Source organism: Solea solea, chromosome 1 (assembly GCF_958295425.1).
Source record: "Solea solea chromosome 1, fSolSol10.1, whole genome shotgun sequence".
Lineage (NCBI taxonomy): Eukaryota > Metazoa > Chordata > Actinopteri > Pleuronectiformes > Soleidae > Solea > Solea solea.
Window position 1 is genome coordinate 31,572,232 of NC_081134.1, and position 14,257 is coordinate 31,586,488.

The 14,257-nt window shown below is 38.8% G+C and overlaps 2 protein-coding genes across 4 annotated transcripts in view; one reads left to right on the plus strand and one right to left on the minus strand.

The window, feature by feature from the left end:
* Positions 1-14,257, minus strand: part of apodb (apolipoprotein Db) — a 313,363-nt gene that overhangs the window by 239,964 nt on the left and 59,142 nt on the right. The gene's annotated exons all lie outside the window — the stretch shown is intronic.
* The window catches only part of myo3a (myosin IIIA), a 49,878-nt gene continuing 43,881 nt past the window's right edge, over positions 8,261-14,257 (plus strand). For all 3 annotated transcript variants that reach the window (XM_058646829.1, XM_058646847.1, XM_058646838.1), the window contains exons 1-3: positions 8,261-8,367; positions 8,735-8,918; positions 10,722-10,856. In XM_058646829.1, the coding sequence (XP_058502812.1) occupies positions 8,366-8,367; positions 8,735-8,918; positions 10,722-10,856 (321 nt within the window). In that variant the 5' untranslated portion in view covers positions 8,261-8,365. The remainder of the gene's footprint in view (positions 8,368-8,734; positions 8,919-10,721; positions 10,857-14,257) is intronic.

Here is a 14,257-nt window from a genome sequence, read left to right on the forward strand (position 1 = left end):
TTTTTCTTTAATCTCAAAATTCTGACATTCTTTAATCTATTTTTACTTTGTTTGATTTTGAAAAAATGATGAATGAACGAATGATTACACTTTTTAAATGGGATTTTTTCTCTTTGTACAAACAAAAATTTACATCTCCTCTTACTCTTTGATATAAAAAATGATGGTAAACGTGATAAAGAGCTGCGTATACGAGGTCACGTGAGCCACAGTGGAGCCTCTCACCTCTGTGAGGAGCCAATGATTTCCTAATAATCGACTTCACAATCCCAATACTCATCTAAGTGGCTCATGATACGCCATATAACACAGCTGGGGAAGTCACGGCCCAGTGGCTCGCTACAATGGCGGCGAGTCATTCACGGCCCGTCAGGCATTCACACCACGTCGCCGCAGCAACAATGGCCTCATCAGGCGCCTGATTCAATCAGTCTTTACACACAGAGACAGAGCCAGAGACAGTCACACTGTCCCTCCTCTCCTCCTCATCTCCTTCAAGCCATCTCTGATTTCACCTGATTGTGTCTCAGCGACATCGACAATCACCACGTGATTCATTTTCCAGTCATTTCAAAACATTTCGACACACGACAGATTCCACAAAGGTGACCTTAATTATAATGGAAGCAAGTAAATGTGGTCAAGGGACAATATTTCTGTACGTCATTGAATATTTGGGCAATTTGTCAGACAATTTGTCTTCAAACGTCTTCAGACGGAGACAAAAACCCACGTTTGCTGCTTTAAACTAACAATAATGTGGACATTGCAACACAATCTATTTGAATCAGTTCAGATTTTTTCAGAATAAAAGATAAGCAAATCATTTCAAGTCGGATTTGGTAAATTAAGTCATGTGCCGGGCGAGATACTGATGCTGGTGGGCCAGTTTTGGCCCGTGGGCCGCCAATTTCTGTCCACTAGTTTAACCCTTCAAATGAAATGTCCTCACTACTGAACAGTTTAAATCACCACCTCTTCTCTCTGGCCTTCACTTCAGGATTTTTTGTGTTTTAGCACTTTGGTACACGCTGGCTGGGGTTTTTAAATGTGCTATAGACTTCCTGCATGCAGACGTTCCACTGTGCTGCACACAGGAAGTGATTTGTTTTATGCCGAGGCAGAGGCAATGGCGACTTTGTGCGAGTAAAGGGACACGACTGCAAACAGATCAGAGTTTTACGGAAGAATATTAGTGCCACATGTAAAAGATTTTTTTTGAAAGAAAGTACGATTCTTAAGAATTCTTTTTTTTTACTATCTTTCAAAAAATCTTTTTACATGTGGCACTAATACTCTTTTGTGTATGTGTTTGTGTGTGTATATGTATATATATATACAGTATATATATATATATATACTGTATATATATACACATATATGTGTGTATATATGTATATACATAAGTGAATAAGTGGGCTCTGAGAGACAAAGCTAAATGACTTTGTCGTTTCACTTCCACTTCATTCTCAACAACATAATCACTCTCTCTCTCTTTCTCTCTCGAGTACTCGCTCTGTCCTAACTCGTCACACATGAAGCAGCAGAGTGTCTGAAAACACGTCCGAGAGCAGGTGAGACATTTTAAGCTTCATTGAACTTTAACGATAACTGTAATTAATAACAATAATAGTTTGCATCAAAGCTAATATTTGGATTCACTTCATTATTTGCTGTTGCATGAACTCATTTAAAAAAAAAAAAAAAGAAGCATCTGTGAAACAGCAAAGGAAGTCAGATTAGTTTATTTTATAAAAAAGCACGAATGAACCGAGGAGAAAGAAATAGACATGTCAGCGTAACCCGGCCATCTTTGAGCATGTTTGTAGATTATCTGTCAGAGGAAAATTAAGCCTATTAACTGCTTATGTAACACATAACATTCTGATGTGTGATGTTTCTGTTTTGAGTGGGAAAAATTGATGGTTTTATTTTAATTTATTTTAGTTTAGTTAAAAATGGAGAGATATGTCTCATATTCAGTGGGATAAATTACTGATGTAGTCATAATAATAATGTACAAAGTTTATTCATAAGCGCCTTTCTAACACTCAAGGTCACTTTAGACATTAAATAAGAAGATAAATCAAACACATCAAAGTTAAGATAAAATAAACAGACAAATTAGAAAGTTAAGGTAAAATGAAAAAGACAAATTAAAAAAGTTAAATCTAAAAAGTTAAGATAAAATAAACAGACAAAATAAAAAGTTAAAGGTTAAAAGTTAAGATAAAATAAAACAGATACATTAAAACGTTAAGATAAAATTAAACAGACAAATTAAAAAGTTAAGATAAAATAAAAAAAGACACATTAAAAAGTTAAAGGTAAAAAGTTAAGATAAAATAAACAGACAAATTAAAAAAGTTAAAGGTTAAAAGTTAAGATAAAATAAAACAGACACATTAAAAAGTTAAGATAAAATAAAACAGACACATTAAAAAGTTAAGATAAAATAAAACAGACAAATTAAAAAGTTAAGATAAAATACAAAAGACAAATTAAAAAAGTTTGGATAAAATGAAAGACACATTAAAAAGTTAAAGGTAAAAAGTTAAGATAAAGTACTTTGTACAAAGACTGCATGTACTGCCATGCAAACTCCATGCTAAATGCTACTGCTAACACCCTTACAATCCATTCGTGAACCATAATAAGCTAGACCCTTTGTCCACGTTAATCACACGGCTGTTATTGGGTGTGGTTTCTGGCTCTTCAGGAGTCATTTGTAAAGCGACGGAGCAGGAAATGAGATTGGTCCTCCCAGGTTGGTCGGAGCCTGGAGGACAAGCATGAGTCGTCACAGTGATCGCCCACTGGGTCTCTCTCTGTCTCCCAGATGGGGTTTATTGTGGGGGGGGGTAATCTAATGTCACTTCTCGACAATGATATAGAGAGGCAGCAAGATGCTTTCTGTTGAGTTGTTGAAGGTTTTGGAGAAGAGTTAAGAAGGTTCCTGGAGACAAGACCTCCAAGTCTGGAGATCAGTCCTCAAGATGCAGAAGAAATGTGCTGTCGTGAATCGGGACAAACAACTTAAAGTTAGAGGCAGTTAGGGACACACAATGAGCTGTCGGGAAGACGGCCGTCCCAGAGGAGACAGCTGCTGTCCTCAGTCCATGATAACTGTATTTTCCATGCTCTGGACCCCGAAGTTAACTTTCATTAGCCTTGACATTTATATGATAATGTAGTTTGGTTTGTTTTAACTCTTAAACTCTTTATTTTGATTTTATGGGCTGTAGAATTGTCAAAAAAAAGTTCAGTGAGTGAGTTCTTCTGCCCATTTTTTCCAAGATAACTGTCACTTTCCATTTGCCACAGTTATTCAACCGGAATTACGCGTGCTGTGAAGTTGACATCACAAATGTGTAATGCGCTGGTGAATCTCATCCGTGATTGCGTTCCTCGGTAGATTGAGGTTCTACCGTAATGACAAGTATATGGGCGCAATTAAAGCTCTCTTTCTCTGATTCCCGGTATCTATCCATCCATCTTCTACCGCTTTATCCTCCACATGAGGGTAAGGAGTTGAGCCAAGTTCTCCCAACAACTGGACTTTGAATTATAATAAATGTCTATGTTTGTGAAGAACTGAAGAAGTTCTCTCACTCTCTTAAACAGCTTCTTCTCTGCTCTTCACAGAGTGAGTTGAGCAAAAAATAATCATCCGCTGTTGTGTTGTACGATGGATTTGGTGTTTGGAGGTAAAACAATCACCGAGAGCAATTAACGTTCTGACAGTTCTCACACACGGGGGGGAAAAAAAGCCAGAGCTGCGTGAAATCTCACTTTAGGACGTAATTATGTCAGAAATCAGAAGGTGTTATTAACGTAAACAAACGACACAAAACTGTGGTGAAAAATGTTTTCTCCGATTTCATGATGAGACGCGGAGCAACAGAATACTGAATCACACTGTTTCCACACAAAAAACAATATTTTTATTGATCTATTATTTATTTTATTTCTGGCTCTGTTTTCCTGCATTAATAAGATTACATTATTGTTTATTTTTGAGTTTAGTCCTGTTTTACTTTGGGTTATTTTTGGTGATTTTTCTGTCATATAAATATTATCAATTAGTTATTCAACTTTGTTGTGGTTGTTTTGACGCAAAGCAACGTTCATTTATGATGAAACTTGAGATTTCTTTTGAAAGATTTCTCTGAGATTAGTTAAAAAACTGAGCCAATTTCTTTTCAAGTGAATGCAACAAATTGTCTTCCTTACTTCACCCTTTATTTTTGATCGCTTTCTTAGTAGACATTGGGAGACAATCCATGATATTGTGGAAGCGAAATCAGCACAAAAGTTTTTTATTTAGAGTGTCCCCGCCTTAACTTAACTTACAAACAACGTCTAAGTTTGAAGCATGTGAATCGACAGTGATGTCGTAAACAGTCAGACTTTCATAGATGCTGTAGATGTGGTTGTGATGCTCTGTCATGTCTGTGGAGACACTGATGCACAGTGTGTGACTGACAGGTCTGTGTGAGGTGAGGTGAACTCTCAGTCTAGCTCTGGCTCCGTGTGTGTGTGTGTTGTAAGGAGACACTGTTACTCCAGCGCAGTCATGGCCTGTTACACCCGACTCTCTCGCTCTCTCTCTCCGTGCTCTTGCTCTGTCGTTGGCTTCAGTCTCGGCAGCCGCTCGCTCGCTCACTCCTCTGGACGTCTTCATGTTTAAAACTAATTACTTTATAAGTTCAGTATGTACATGTATAGAGTTCCTTCATCCTGATGTATAATACATAAGAGAGGAGGCCGTGCTGGAACAACACACTCTCCTAATGTCACATAACAGGTGAGTATGATAAAGTTTTTTTATATATCAAGCTAAATGAAAAACCTGCATTCATCCTTTAACATGGCATGCTTCATCCGGGTTTTTCCTAATTTGCAAAACTTTGAGAGTGGCTCTGCTCATGACTGAAGCCCTGTGTGTGTGTATGTGCATGCGTACCTGTGTATGTGCTATACTGTGTGTGTGTGTATACATGTACTTGCTCACTTCTCACCGTCAGCCATTAAAGGTCAGTACAGATAAATATTGGCATAGTTTTATTTGCTGGCTTTTATTTTGAAATGTTTACTGTATGTACATCAATAGTGTGATGCTATAATTATGACTGTAGTAGGAGATTGTTTATATTATATAAACAAATATTATATTATTTGTATTATGACTTGTCATATTATGTGTCTACTGTATACTATGTAAGTATGTATACAAGTTACATTTGTTACAAATTTACGCGTTTCCTGTTCAAATACACGGGAGAACGGTGAGGAGAGGCAGCGATGAGCTGTGCCTCAGCTCCTGCTGTACACACTGACTGAAGCAGGCAGTTGGCGCATGCCCATTGGTGCCTCTCTTTATATCGCCAATGTACATGTTTGATTATATGTGTATTTGATTAGGAAATGTGTAAATTCAGTGATTTTGACCATAGAAATGTTGAAATACATACAGAAAACTAGGAGATATGACTAGATTAGGCACATGGACTTACAATAGATATACATACAAAGGTTAGACCATCCACAATTAGCCAAATATTAATTAAAAAACCAATATTAAAAAATCGAATTTGACTGAATTTTATATTAATAAATATTCTTTTGTTTTTCTTGCTATTGTATTGTTGAACGGTATGGAATTGATGAAAGCATAATTAAAAGCTTTTAAAACAACTTAATCAAGTTTCAATTAAGGTCAAAATTGAAATATAAGCTTCTGTTTTAGGTTCATATGGTTGTACATCAGATGAGTGCCTCCCCAGTCATGAACCTCACCGCACGTCACTGCATGCAACAGACATTATCTCAAGTCTCTGTACATAGAAAACATTATAGAGCAGCGAAATCCAACAGTTAACACAATGATTTTGACCAGAGGGTGTAGAAATTAACAAAAATAAATTAAACAACAATAATAATAATAATAATAATTCAAGTCACCTGATCTCTCGCTCCATCTTAAACTAATGTCACTACAACAGTGTGTGAAGTATAGTGTGAGGAAGAGGATGATGAGAGAACAAACATGCCTCCTGTGACTTTGCTCCACCTATGTACACCACTGTGTTTTAGCGTTGGTGATAATGGTGTCACTGAGAGAGCTCAGTGTTCTCTCCGGTGGTACTTGACCACGTAGGAGGTTGGTTGGGTGTTGTAACCAGTCACTTCTTAGGTTTTCCTGAGTGAAAGTATTGTGTGCTTTTTTGACTCCGACGTGTCCGGTGAAACCGATTAACCCCGCTTGTGGACATTCAGTCGTCCTGTGCCAAGGTTAAGCTGAAACTTTAACCCACACGGATTAGTCCTGCTCACTGTTGTCTTTTTGCCAAATGGACGTTGTCTTTGAGTGGCCGAAACCTCTGCAGAGACATGACACGGATCAAACACTGACTCCTGGAATCTAACTGGATTCCAATGTAAATGATGAAATATAAATGTTTTTGGGGCATTTAAAGTATTTCCTGGACAATGGGCAGTAGTGATGCATCTGTTCATGCACTGAAGATCATAGAGTTCATTAATGTGATGTTCACTTGTACACAGACTGCGGTTAATGCCACATATGTACACAAGTAACGAGAAGTGACAGCGAGCCACTGCTGCAGGGTTCATTGTAACCCCCCACTATACACACACACGCACGCATGTTTGCGCTTCATTCATAGTGAGGATCCTCATACACAAAATGCATTTCCTTGGCTTTTTACCCTTACCTCAACCACCACAACTAAGCAGTGTTGTAATGTAACAAAGTACAAATACTTTGTTATCGTACAAAATCCATGGCTGAAATTTACTTTGTTATTTATATTTCTAGCAACTTTTACTCTCTTTGTTACTCGTTACTACCAAATAAAATCAGGAGAAGAAGAGTTGGTATCATGGTCTGTATTTATATAGAGCTTTTCTAGTCTTGATGAGTTGCTTTACACTACAGTTTCGACCAATTAATACTCTGCAACATGAAGTTAAGTGGCTTGCTCAAGGACACACATATAGAAGAATTTAAACCCACAATCTTCCAGTTGAAAGACAACTGGCCCTACCACTGAGCCACCATGGCTGTGTTTTAGCGTTGGTGATAATGGTGTCACTGAGAGACCTCAGTGTTCTCTCAGGTGGTACTTGACCACGTAGGAGGTTGGTTGTGTGTTGTAACCAGTCACTTCTAAGGATTTCCTGAGTGAAAGTATTGTGTGCTTGGCTCAATCCTAACTTCTCACTTTTTTAATACTTTTACTTCTAAAACTAAAAGTACAGTCAATGTCATATACTTTAAGACTTTTACTTAAGTAATATTATAAAAAGTGTAATTTTTCTGGTAACGTACTTGTACTAAAAGGTACCTTTTAGGTACTTTATACAAGACTGCAACTAAGTGCCTAACCCTAACCTAAACCCAATTCTAGCCTAACCCTTAATCCAGGTCTTAACCCCCAAAAAGCCCTTTAAAGATGAGAGGACCAGTCAAAAACACCCTCACTTGACTTACTCTAACCTAAACCATAATTACTACTGAGCTAATTCTTGTCTTCACCTTAAAATGTAGTAATTTACATTATGTGGACTTGATTTTTGTCCCCATAAGGAAGACAAGTCACCATAATGTGACTGTGTAAACAGATTTAGGTCTCCACAACATGAGGAATACCAGTTACACACACACACACACTGACTCCTCTAAAGGGTTATTTCCTTGCAGTGCAAGCTCCTGTTAGACGTGTCCAGTGCAAGTCCTTAAGTTTCGTCCTCCTGTCTCATGTGTCACCACAGTGATGTATTAGTGAAGATGTCTCTGGGTTATTTAGGCGCAGCATATTAGGCAAACACACAATTATCTAAACGCATTCACGCATGTATGAGAGTCTAATTGCCGTGCATGGACGATGACTGTCGGTTTTTCTATCTCTTCTATCTCGCTCGTTTACTAGCAACACATAATGATCGTAAGAAAAGATTAAAAATAAGTGGATCCAATATAGCACCCTGAGGAACCACTGATAATGAAAAGACAAATGACCCTCTCTTGTAACCAGCTTTCCTTTTGTGTATGAATGAGCATCTATAAGAGGAAAGGCTCATGCTGCAACTGTGGCTAATTCCTGTTAATCCCAGTGTATCTTCTACATGGGTTCCAATGGCAGTCCTGGAGCAGGGGAATTGCTAGTGAGATTAGCAGGAATTAGCTCCTCCTCTGTGGCTCACACTCATGACCAGGCCAGTGTAGCAGCCTTCCTGCCACTGCTGCTGCTCCTGCTGCTGCTTCCATGTCTAGGTTTTTGCTCAGAAATGGATTAATCTTTGGTGACAAAATGGCCAATTTTTTTGTTTTAAGGGAATAATGTAAGTTTGTCTGTGTTTAGTGTTGTTTTTGTTTGTGTGGAGTTATTTTTGAGGACGGTGTTTGTGGGGAAAGTTGTTGGGATATCCGTGTGCTGTATGGTCTGGATAACTTGCTAAAATGCAAATGTGTATGCAAAGACTCAATTCTCCTTGTATTGCTGCATTTAACAGCAGCGTTCTTCCTTCTTCTTTTTGGACAAATACAGTACAAAAATTATAAATGTTGCAAATGTGAGACAAAGTAGAATGAATTAGCTTTTTGGTCAGCAGGACTATTATTGCCATAATTCATTACTAAATAAAGTGTATGTGATTCTCAATCCCAACTACTACTTACTGTGATCGCTTGTGTTTTTTCTCTCTGAAGGAGATCTCTCCTGAAGATGTTTCCACAATCAGGGAAATCCATCGTCTTTGACAACTTTCCAGATCCCACTGACACCTGGGAAATCATCGAGACCATCGGGAAAGGGACGTACGGGAAGGTCTACAAGGTGCTCAACAAAAGTGATGGAAGTAAAGCTGCGGTGAAGATACTGGATCCCATCCATGTAAGAAAGTATTTCTGATGTAATGTGTGAGTTTGAAATGAGTTTAAACAAAAGAAAAGGTGTGTTAGTGTGGTCTGAACTTCACTTGTTTTGTGGTTAATGCTCTTATTCTGTGCCAGGCACGTATTGTTGTAGTCAGTGCGAGTTTAAGCAGAGAAGCTTGAGGTCAAGTTTCTAGTGGAGGTTTTGGCACCAAATCTCCCCCTTTTTTCTATTCTTTTAACACAATTTAGTGTTTTATTAGGTTCAGGTAAACTTGTTTTAGGTTTCACGGTTTTATCCTGTACGGAAGAGTATTGGAAAGAAAGAAAAATAGAACAAAACAGCATGAATTCTGAGGAAAAAAAAGAGAATTCTCAGAAAAAAGTCAAAATTCCGAGATTTGTTTTTTTTTACTTTAAAAAAAACGTGCCACGGCACTGTTTAAGTAGTGTTTCCACTAGCATAGTACCTGGTACCAGGTACTATTTTTAGTACCTGGTCCGGCGAGGTTCCAAGCGTGCAAGTAGTAGGTAATATGCGATGATTGGTCAGACTGCTGGCCGCTGACTGGCCAGAGTCCTGTCACAGGAAGAGACGTCCCACTCACAAATCAAGCCAAACAGTGCCGAACTGTAGATCACTTAAAACTACTTAATAATCCAAAAAACTTGGGTTAATCTCCAACAACTGCAGAAGTCTGGTGTAATGTCACTAGTTACTCGTGTGGGTGTGTGTGTGTCGTGTATAAAACAAGTCACCACAGTTTTTCTCAGCCGTGCAGTGATGACTCCGCCCACGTTAAGTAGGTACTTTTTTGTAGTGGAGATGCATCCTAATCGTGCCGAGGCGAGTAGAGCCGGTGGAAATGCGCCATAATGCTCTTCCTTAATCTCAAAATATTCCCAAACCCACTAATAGTGTATAATATTATAGATTTTATGTTACCGCCCCACATGTCCGTTTCTTCCTGTTTTCTTCCCTCTAACAGCCATCTTACTAATTATCCCAGCAAATTGCCTCTAAAGTTGTTCATCATCTGTGAGATATTCACTGTTTCTATATGATAGTGGTGCACTGAGTCATTTTCCACTTCCACTGAACATTATTAAGCAAGAGGTGCTACATATCTGAGCAGTAATGAAGCAGAAAATCTGTGAGGAATATTCTTCTTCTTCTGAAATATAACAAGCACTGAACATTATTTTAAGACACTGTGTGACTGCATGGCTGCGATGCTTTTTTTTGTCTCGGACAATTAAAGGTAATTGTTGAGCAGCTTTTGATAACAGGAGATAAATAAGGGTGGGTCAAAATACCGATCATATATCGCTGGCTTGTAACATAAAATTGAAGAGTGCCTCATAATTGATATAATTAAGGTGGAATTTGTCCTTTTTCACTTACACTGAAACTGTAGGTTTATGCTCTGTAGAACAAGAACAAGCTGAAGAAAAGCCCAGTTCATCAGTGTTTCCTCTAATTTCACTTAAGAGTATGTCTTCTCTTTGTAAAATTAAGACAGAGGGAAACTGGTTTCTGCTTCTTAGCTAGGTACTTAGCATAGTTTAGCATAAAGACTACTAGCAAGCGGAGGGCAGCTACCTTGTTTTTCTCAAAGCTACACTTATTTTAGGGATGAAAATAATGTTTAAAATGAAAAATAGCTCTGGTAATTTTTGTAGCCCCTGATAATTAGTTTTTCATTGTTTCCAGGCTTTATCCTAAGATGAGCTAAGCTAACTGGCTGCTAGTGAGAGTGTAAGTTATTTGCGGTACTTTGGAGTACATTATTTTACTGACTCTGTGTCTTTGTTTTTTTAGGACATCGACGAGGAGATCGAGGCGGAGTATAACATCCTCAAAGCTCTGTCTGACCACTTCAATGTGGTTAAGTTTTTTGGGATGTACTACAAGAAGGACGTGAAGTGTGGAGATCAACTGTGGCTCGTACTGGAGGTGAGAAGTTCCCTTAAAGTGAATTTTTTAAGGTCCAAATCATGTTGCCTATGTCAGGGATCAGCAAGGGCCAATAACAGTTAGGTGTAACAGTTAATATAAATATAAGTTAACAAATATTGGTGTAAATGTGGAAAAAGTTAAACAAGTTTTTAAACATTGTTTGAAGCTAAATGTGGAAAAACGTTGAAGTTATTTTAATCTTAAACCACTTTACAAACGGCCCCTCAGCGTTCCCTGCATATTCTCATTTAATTAAACTAGTTTCACATCATCTGTCTTTGTCATTGGTTACCACCGGCAACCTCAATGCGTCGATACAGTCAGACTGTGCCGTGTGGACGCAGATTAACAGTGCAGTTGTATGTACATTAGAAAGCGTGTCTTGCCAGGTACAGTATATACAGCACTAAACAAATCTGGCCAGGGATTATGTCACAGTTTAAGCCAGCATGAGCAGTCTAAGAGTTTACTTATAGGCCGCCTGAGGGATTTAGTCGTTGATGTGTTGGGGGATGGCGTTCGCCAGCATGTAAAAGGTCAGACTCGACTGTTTTATGTTGTCTTTTTGGTGTAATTTACTGAAAACAGTGAATTATTGGTTAAATTTTTTATTTTTGCATGTAAATGAGTCCAGTCTGCTTTTCTTGACATCCACTGAAGTACAAGCGATGGTTAGATGCAGGTGTGCTTCTGTGATACGTTTAAGTTCAAGGGGACCTTGGTGGTGGCGACGCTGCTGCCACTGCTGCTTTCTGTACATCTAAAAAAACCCATATGCCTCCAGGTCCCCCGTTTCTTCATCTTTCATATTTAACTCCCCGCCGTAGCCCTTTGGAAATGTCAACTCCTGGACAAACGTGTAATAGAGGTCAACCTCGGATGAAAGAGGATTGTTGTGGTGTGAGTCCTACTTCGTGTAAATTTTGTGTTTCCGCTTTGATAGAATGAGATTGGCAAACATGACGAGGTTTGATAAAATAAAAAGTGACAGGAATGGTACACAAGGTCTTTGAAGCTCAGGCATCGTTGAGTCAGTCTTTGGTCGTTCTAGTAAAGACTGAAATATTTTACCCTGAAATTCTTCAGAGGTTTGAATGACACTGACTTTTCCAATCCCATCAGATTAAGACTTTCTTAGTGATAGTACCTTGTACTTTCTTTTGATAGAAAAAACACTAAAAATGTGACATCAACAGACTGCCGGCCAGTGATTGGTCAGAGTGTCGTCACTGGTAGACTCGTGGCGTCCGACCCAAAAATCTAAAGCGAACAATGCTGAAACAGTAGATCATGTCATTCTTCCTTTTACCCTGTAGGGGGCCAAGAGAAACGTCATTTCAATTCCTCTGTGCGTCTTGTACATGTGTTTTAATGGACAATATAGTCGACTTTGACTCTGACTTGACATAACGACCATTCGCTGCCATCTGTCAGCTCACTGCATCGTGTGTGTGTGTTAATTATGAATTTGCACCACTGCTTTGCTTTCATATCACAGATCTGTGCAGCTGATGACTCCAGTAGACCACATCACACCTGTGGTGCCTCTCCCTCCACTGGCTTCCTACTTGTTTTGGGATTGAGCTTAAAATGTTATTGTTAGTTATTAAAGCTCTTAATGGTATGGCACCATCTTACCTCTCAGGGCTGCTTCTTTACACCACACCTCAAGTTGTGAGCTCTAATAACAGTTTTACCTCCCTTTAACTCTATAAAGCACTTTGGTCAAAACTGGTTGTTTTCAAATGTGCTCTAGAAATAAAGTTGAATTGACTTGACTAATGTAAATAAACAGTCATATAAAAACTATTTATAACTCTCTTACATCTTGCAATTCCAATATAAACCATTTAATATAGTATTTCCTTATTTCACTTGACTGTGTGTGTATATTTACGTCATCCATCGTCTTCGGTCTTGAGTGCAACTGCACTCAAATCAGTGACGGTCTTGGTTGTCTTGGGCGTCCACTCTTCCTCTATCAGGGACAGCAAATGCTGGGACACTGTGTCCATATTTATTGTAATCCAAGCTCAGTGGACTTTTCATCCACAGTGGATGGTTTTCACCTCCGTGGCTTGTGTTTCCTTCACTTTTCATCGCCGCACTTCTTCCTCCTGAACGTTTGTAGGCAAACCCGCGGCGACTTTGCTCACAACATGACACATAACACGTCACACACAAGATGTGCTGAACAATGTAAGTAAGTGAGTCCGTAAAATGTATTTATACAGCACCTTTCACAGAGATATAATCACAAAGTAAAAGAGTCTTTATCTGCTTTTTTAAAAGAATCCACACAGTTTAAACGACATAAAGAGAGAGGATAATAATAATGAACGGGTAACCAGTGGAGTGAAAGTAAAACTGGTGTGACGTATCGGTTAAAAGCCGTACAGCAGCGTTTCTGAAACTGCCTGGAGACACTTGAGCTCTTTCTTATTATTAATAATAACAATAACCATACACTTTATTTGTAGAGCACCTTTCATACAACGATTGCAGCTCATAGTGCTTGAAAAGAGAAGTCTAAACTCAAAAAGTAGAAGAAGCAGTTTCTCACTAGTTGGTGGTTAATCTGAGGGATTTTATCCTGAGGTGCAACAATGAGTGTGTCAGTCTTAGTTTTTGGGTGTCTAAAAACATGAGGAAATATCTGGTTCCTGTTTTGTTACTTTCTTTCCCCTCCTCATTCCATTTTTGCATATCCACTCATCCACACAACATTTCCTTGTGCAGCCAACAGCATCCAGAGGTGAAGTGTGTGTGTGTGTGCGCGCGCGTGTGCTCGCTCTGAAATATGACTGAAGAGGCAGGAAAGCGAGCAGTGAGGTGGTCATTCACCATGGCAACCGCCCCCTCCTCTAAACTGCAATTTTTCCATCCTTTACCAGGAGCCCACAGCAGACCTCTCATTATGAAACTGAATTCGCACAAATTGCATCCTCCACTTTGTTAGTCGCTCATTGGACTCACTGAAGCTTTTGGCTTTGTGCTCCTTCATGAGAGCGGATGTGGGCAGAGATGAACATGAATGACGCCCTAATTCTGCTCCCGGAGAGCTTAGAAAATACTTCAAAGATAGCGACGATGGAGGGACTTTTATTCTCTAATTGGGAATAAAAAAAAAAAGCTGATTTAGATGCACATGTCAAATGTGAGCTGTTCCTGTGTCAGAGTGGAGGCCAGTGTTCATCTCATCACAGCTGTATCCCGGCTTCCATTATGCAAAAATGTCTCCATGCTAAATTGAAAATGCATTAGTTTGTGCCCACATTGTGTTTTTCCCTCTGAATTACTGCATTTAATGTTTGTGTTTTATAAAGCGCTGTAGGCACAACATTTCCATTTCCACAATAACTTTAATGACTTCACAAAACATGTGGTTTTGGTCGGTT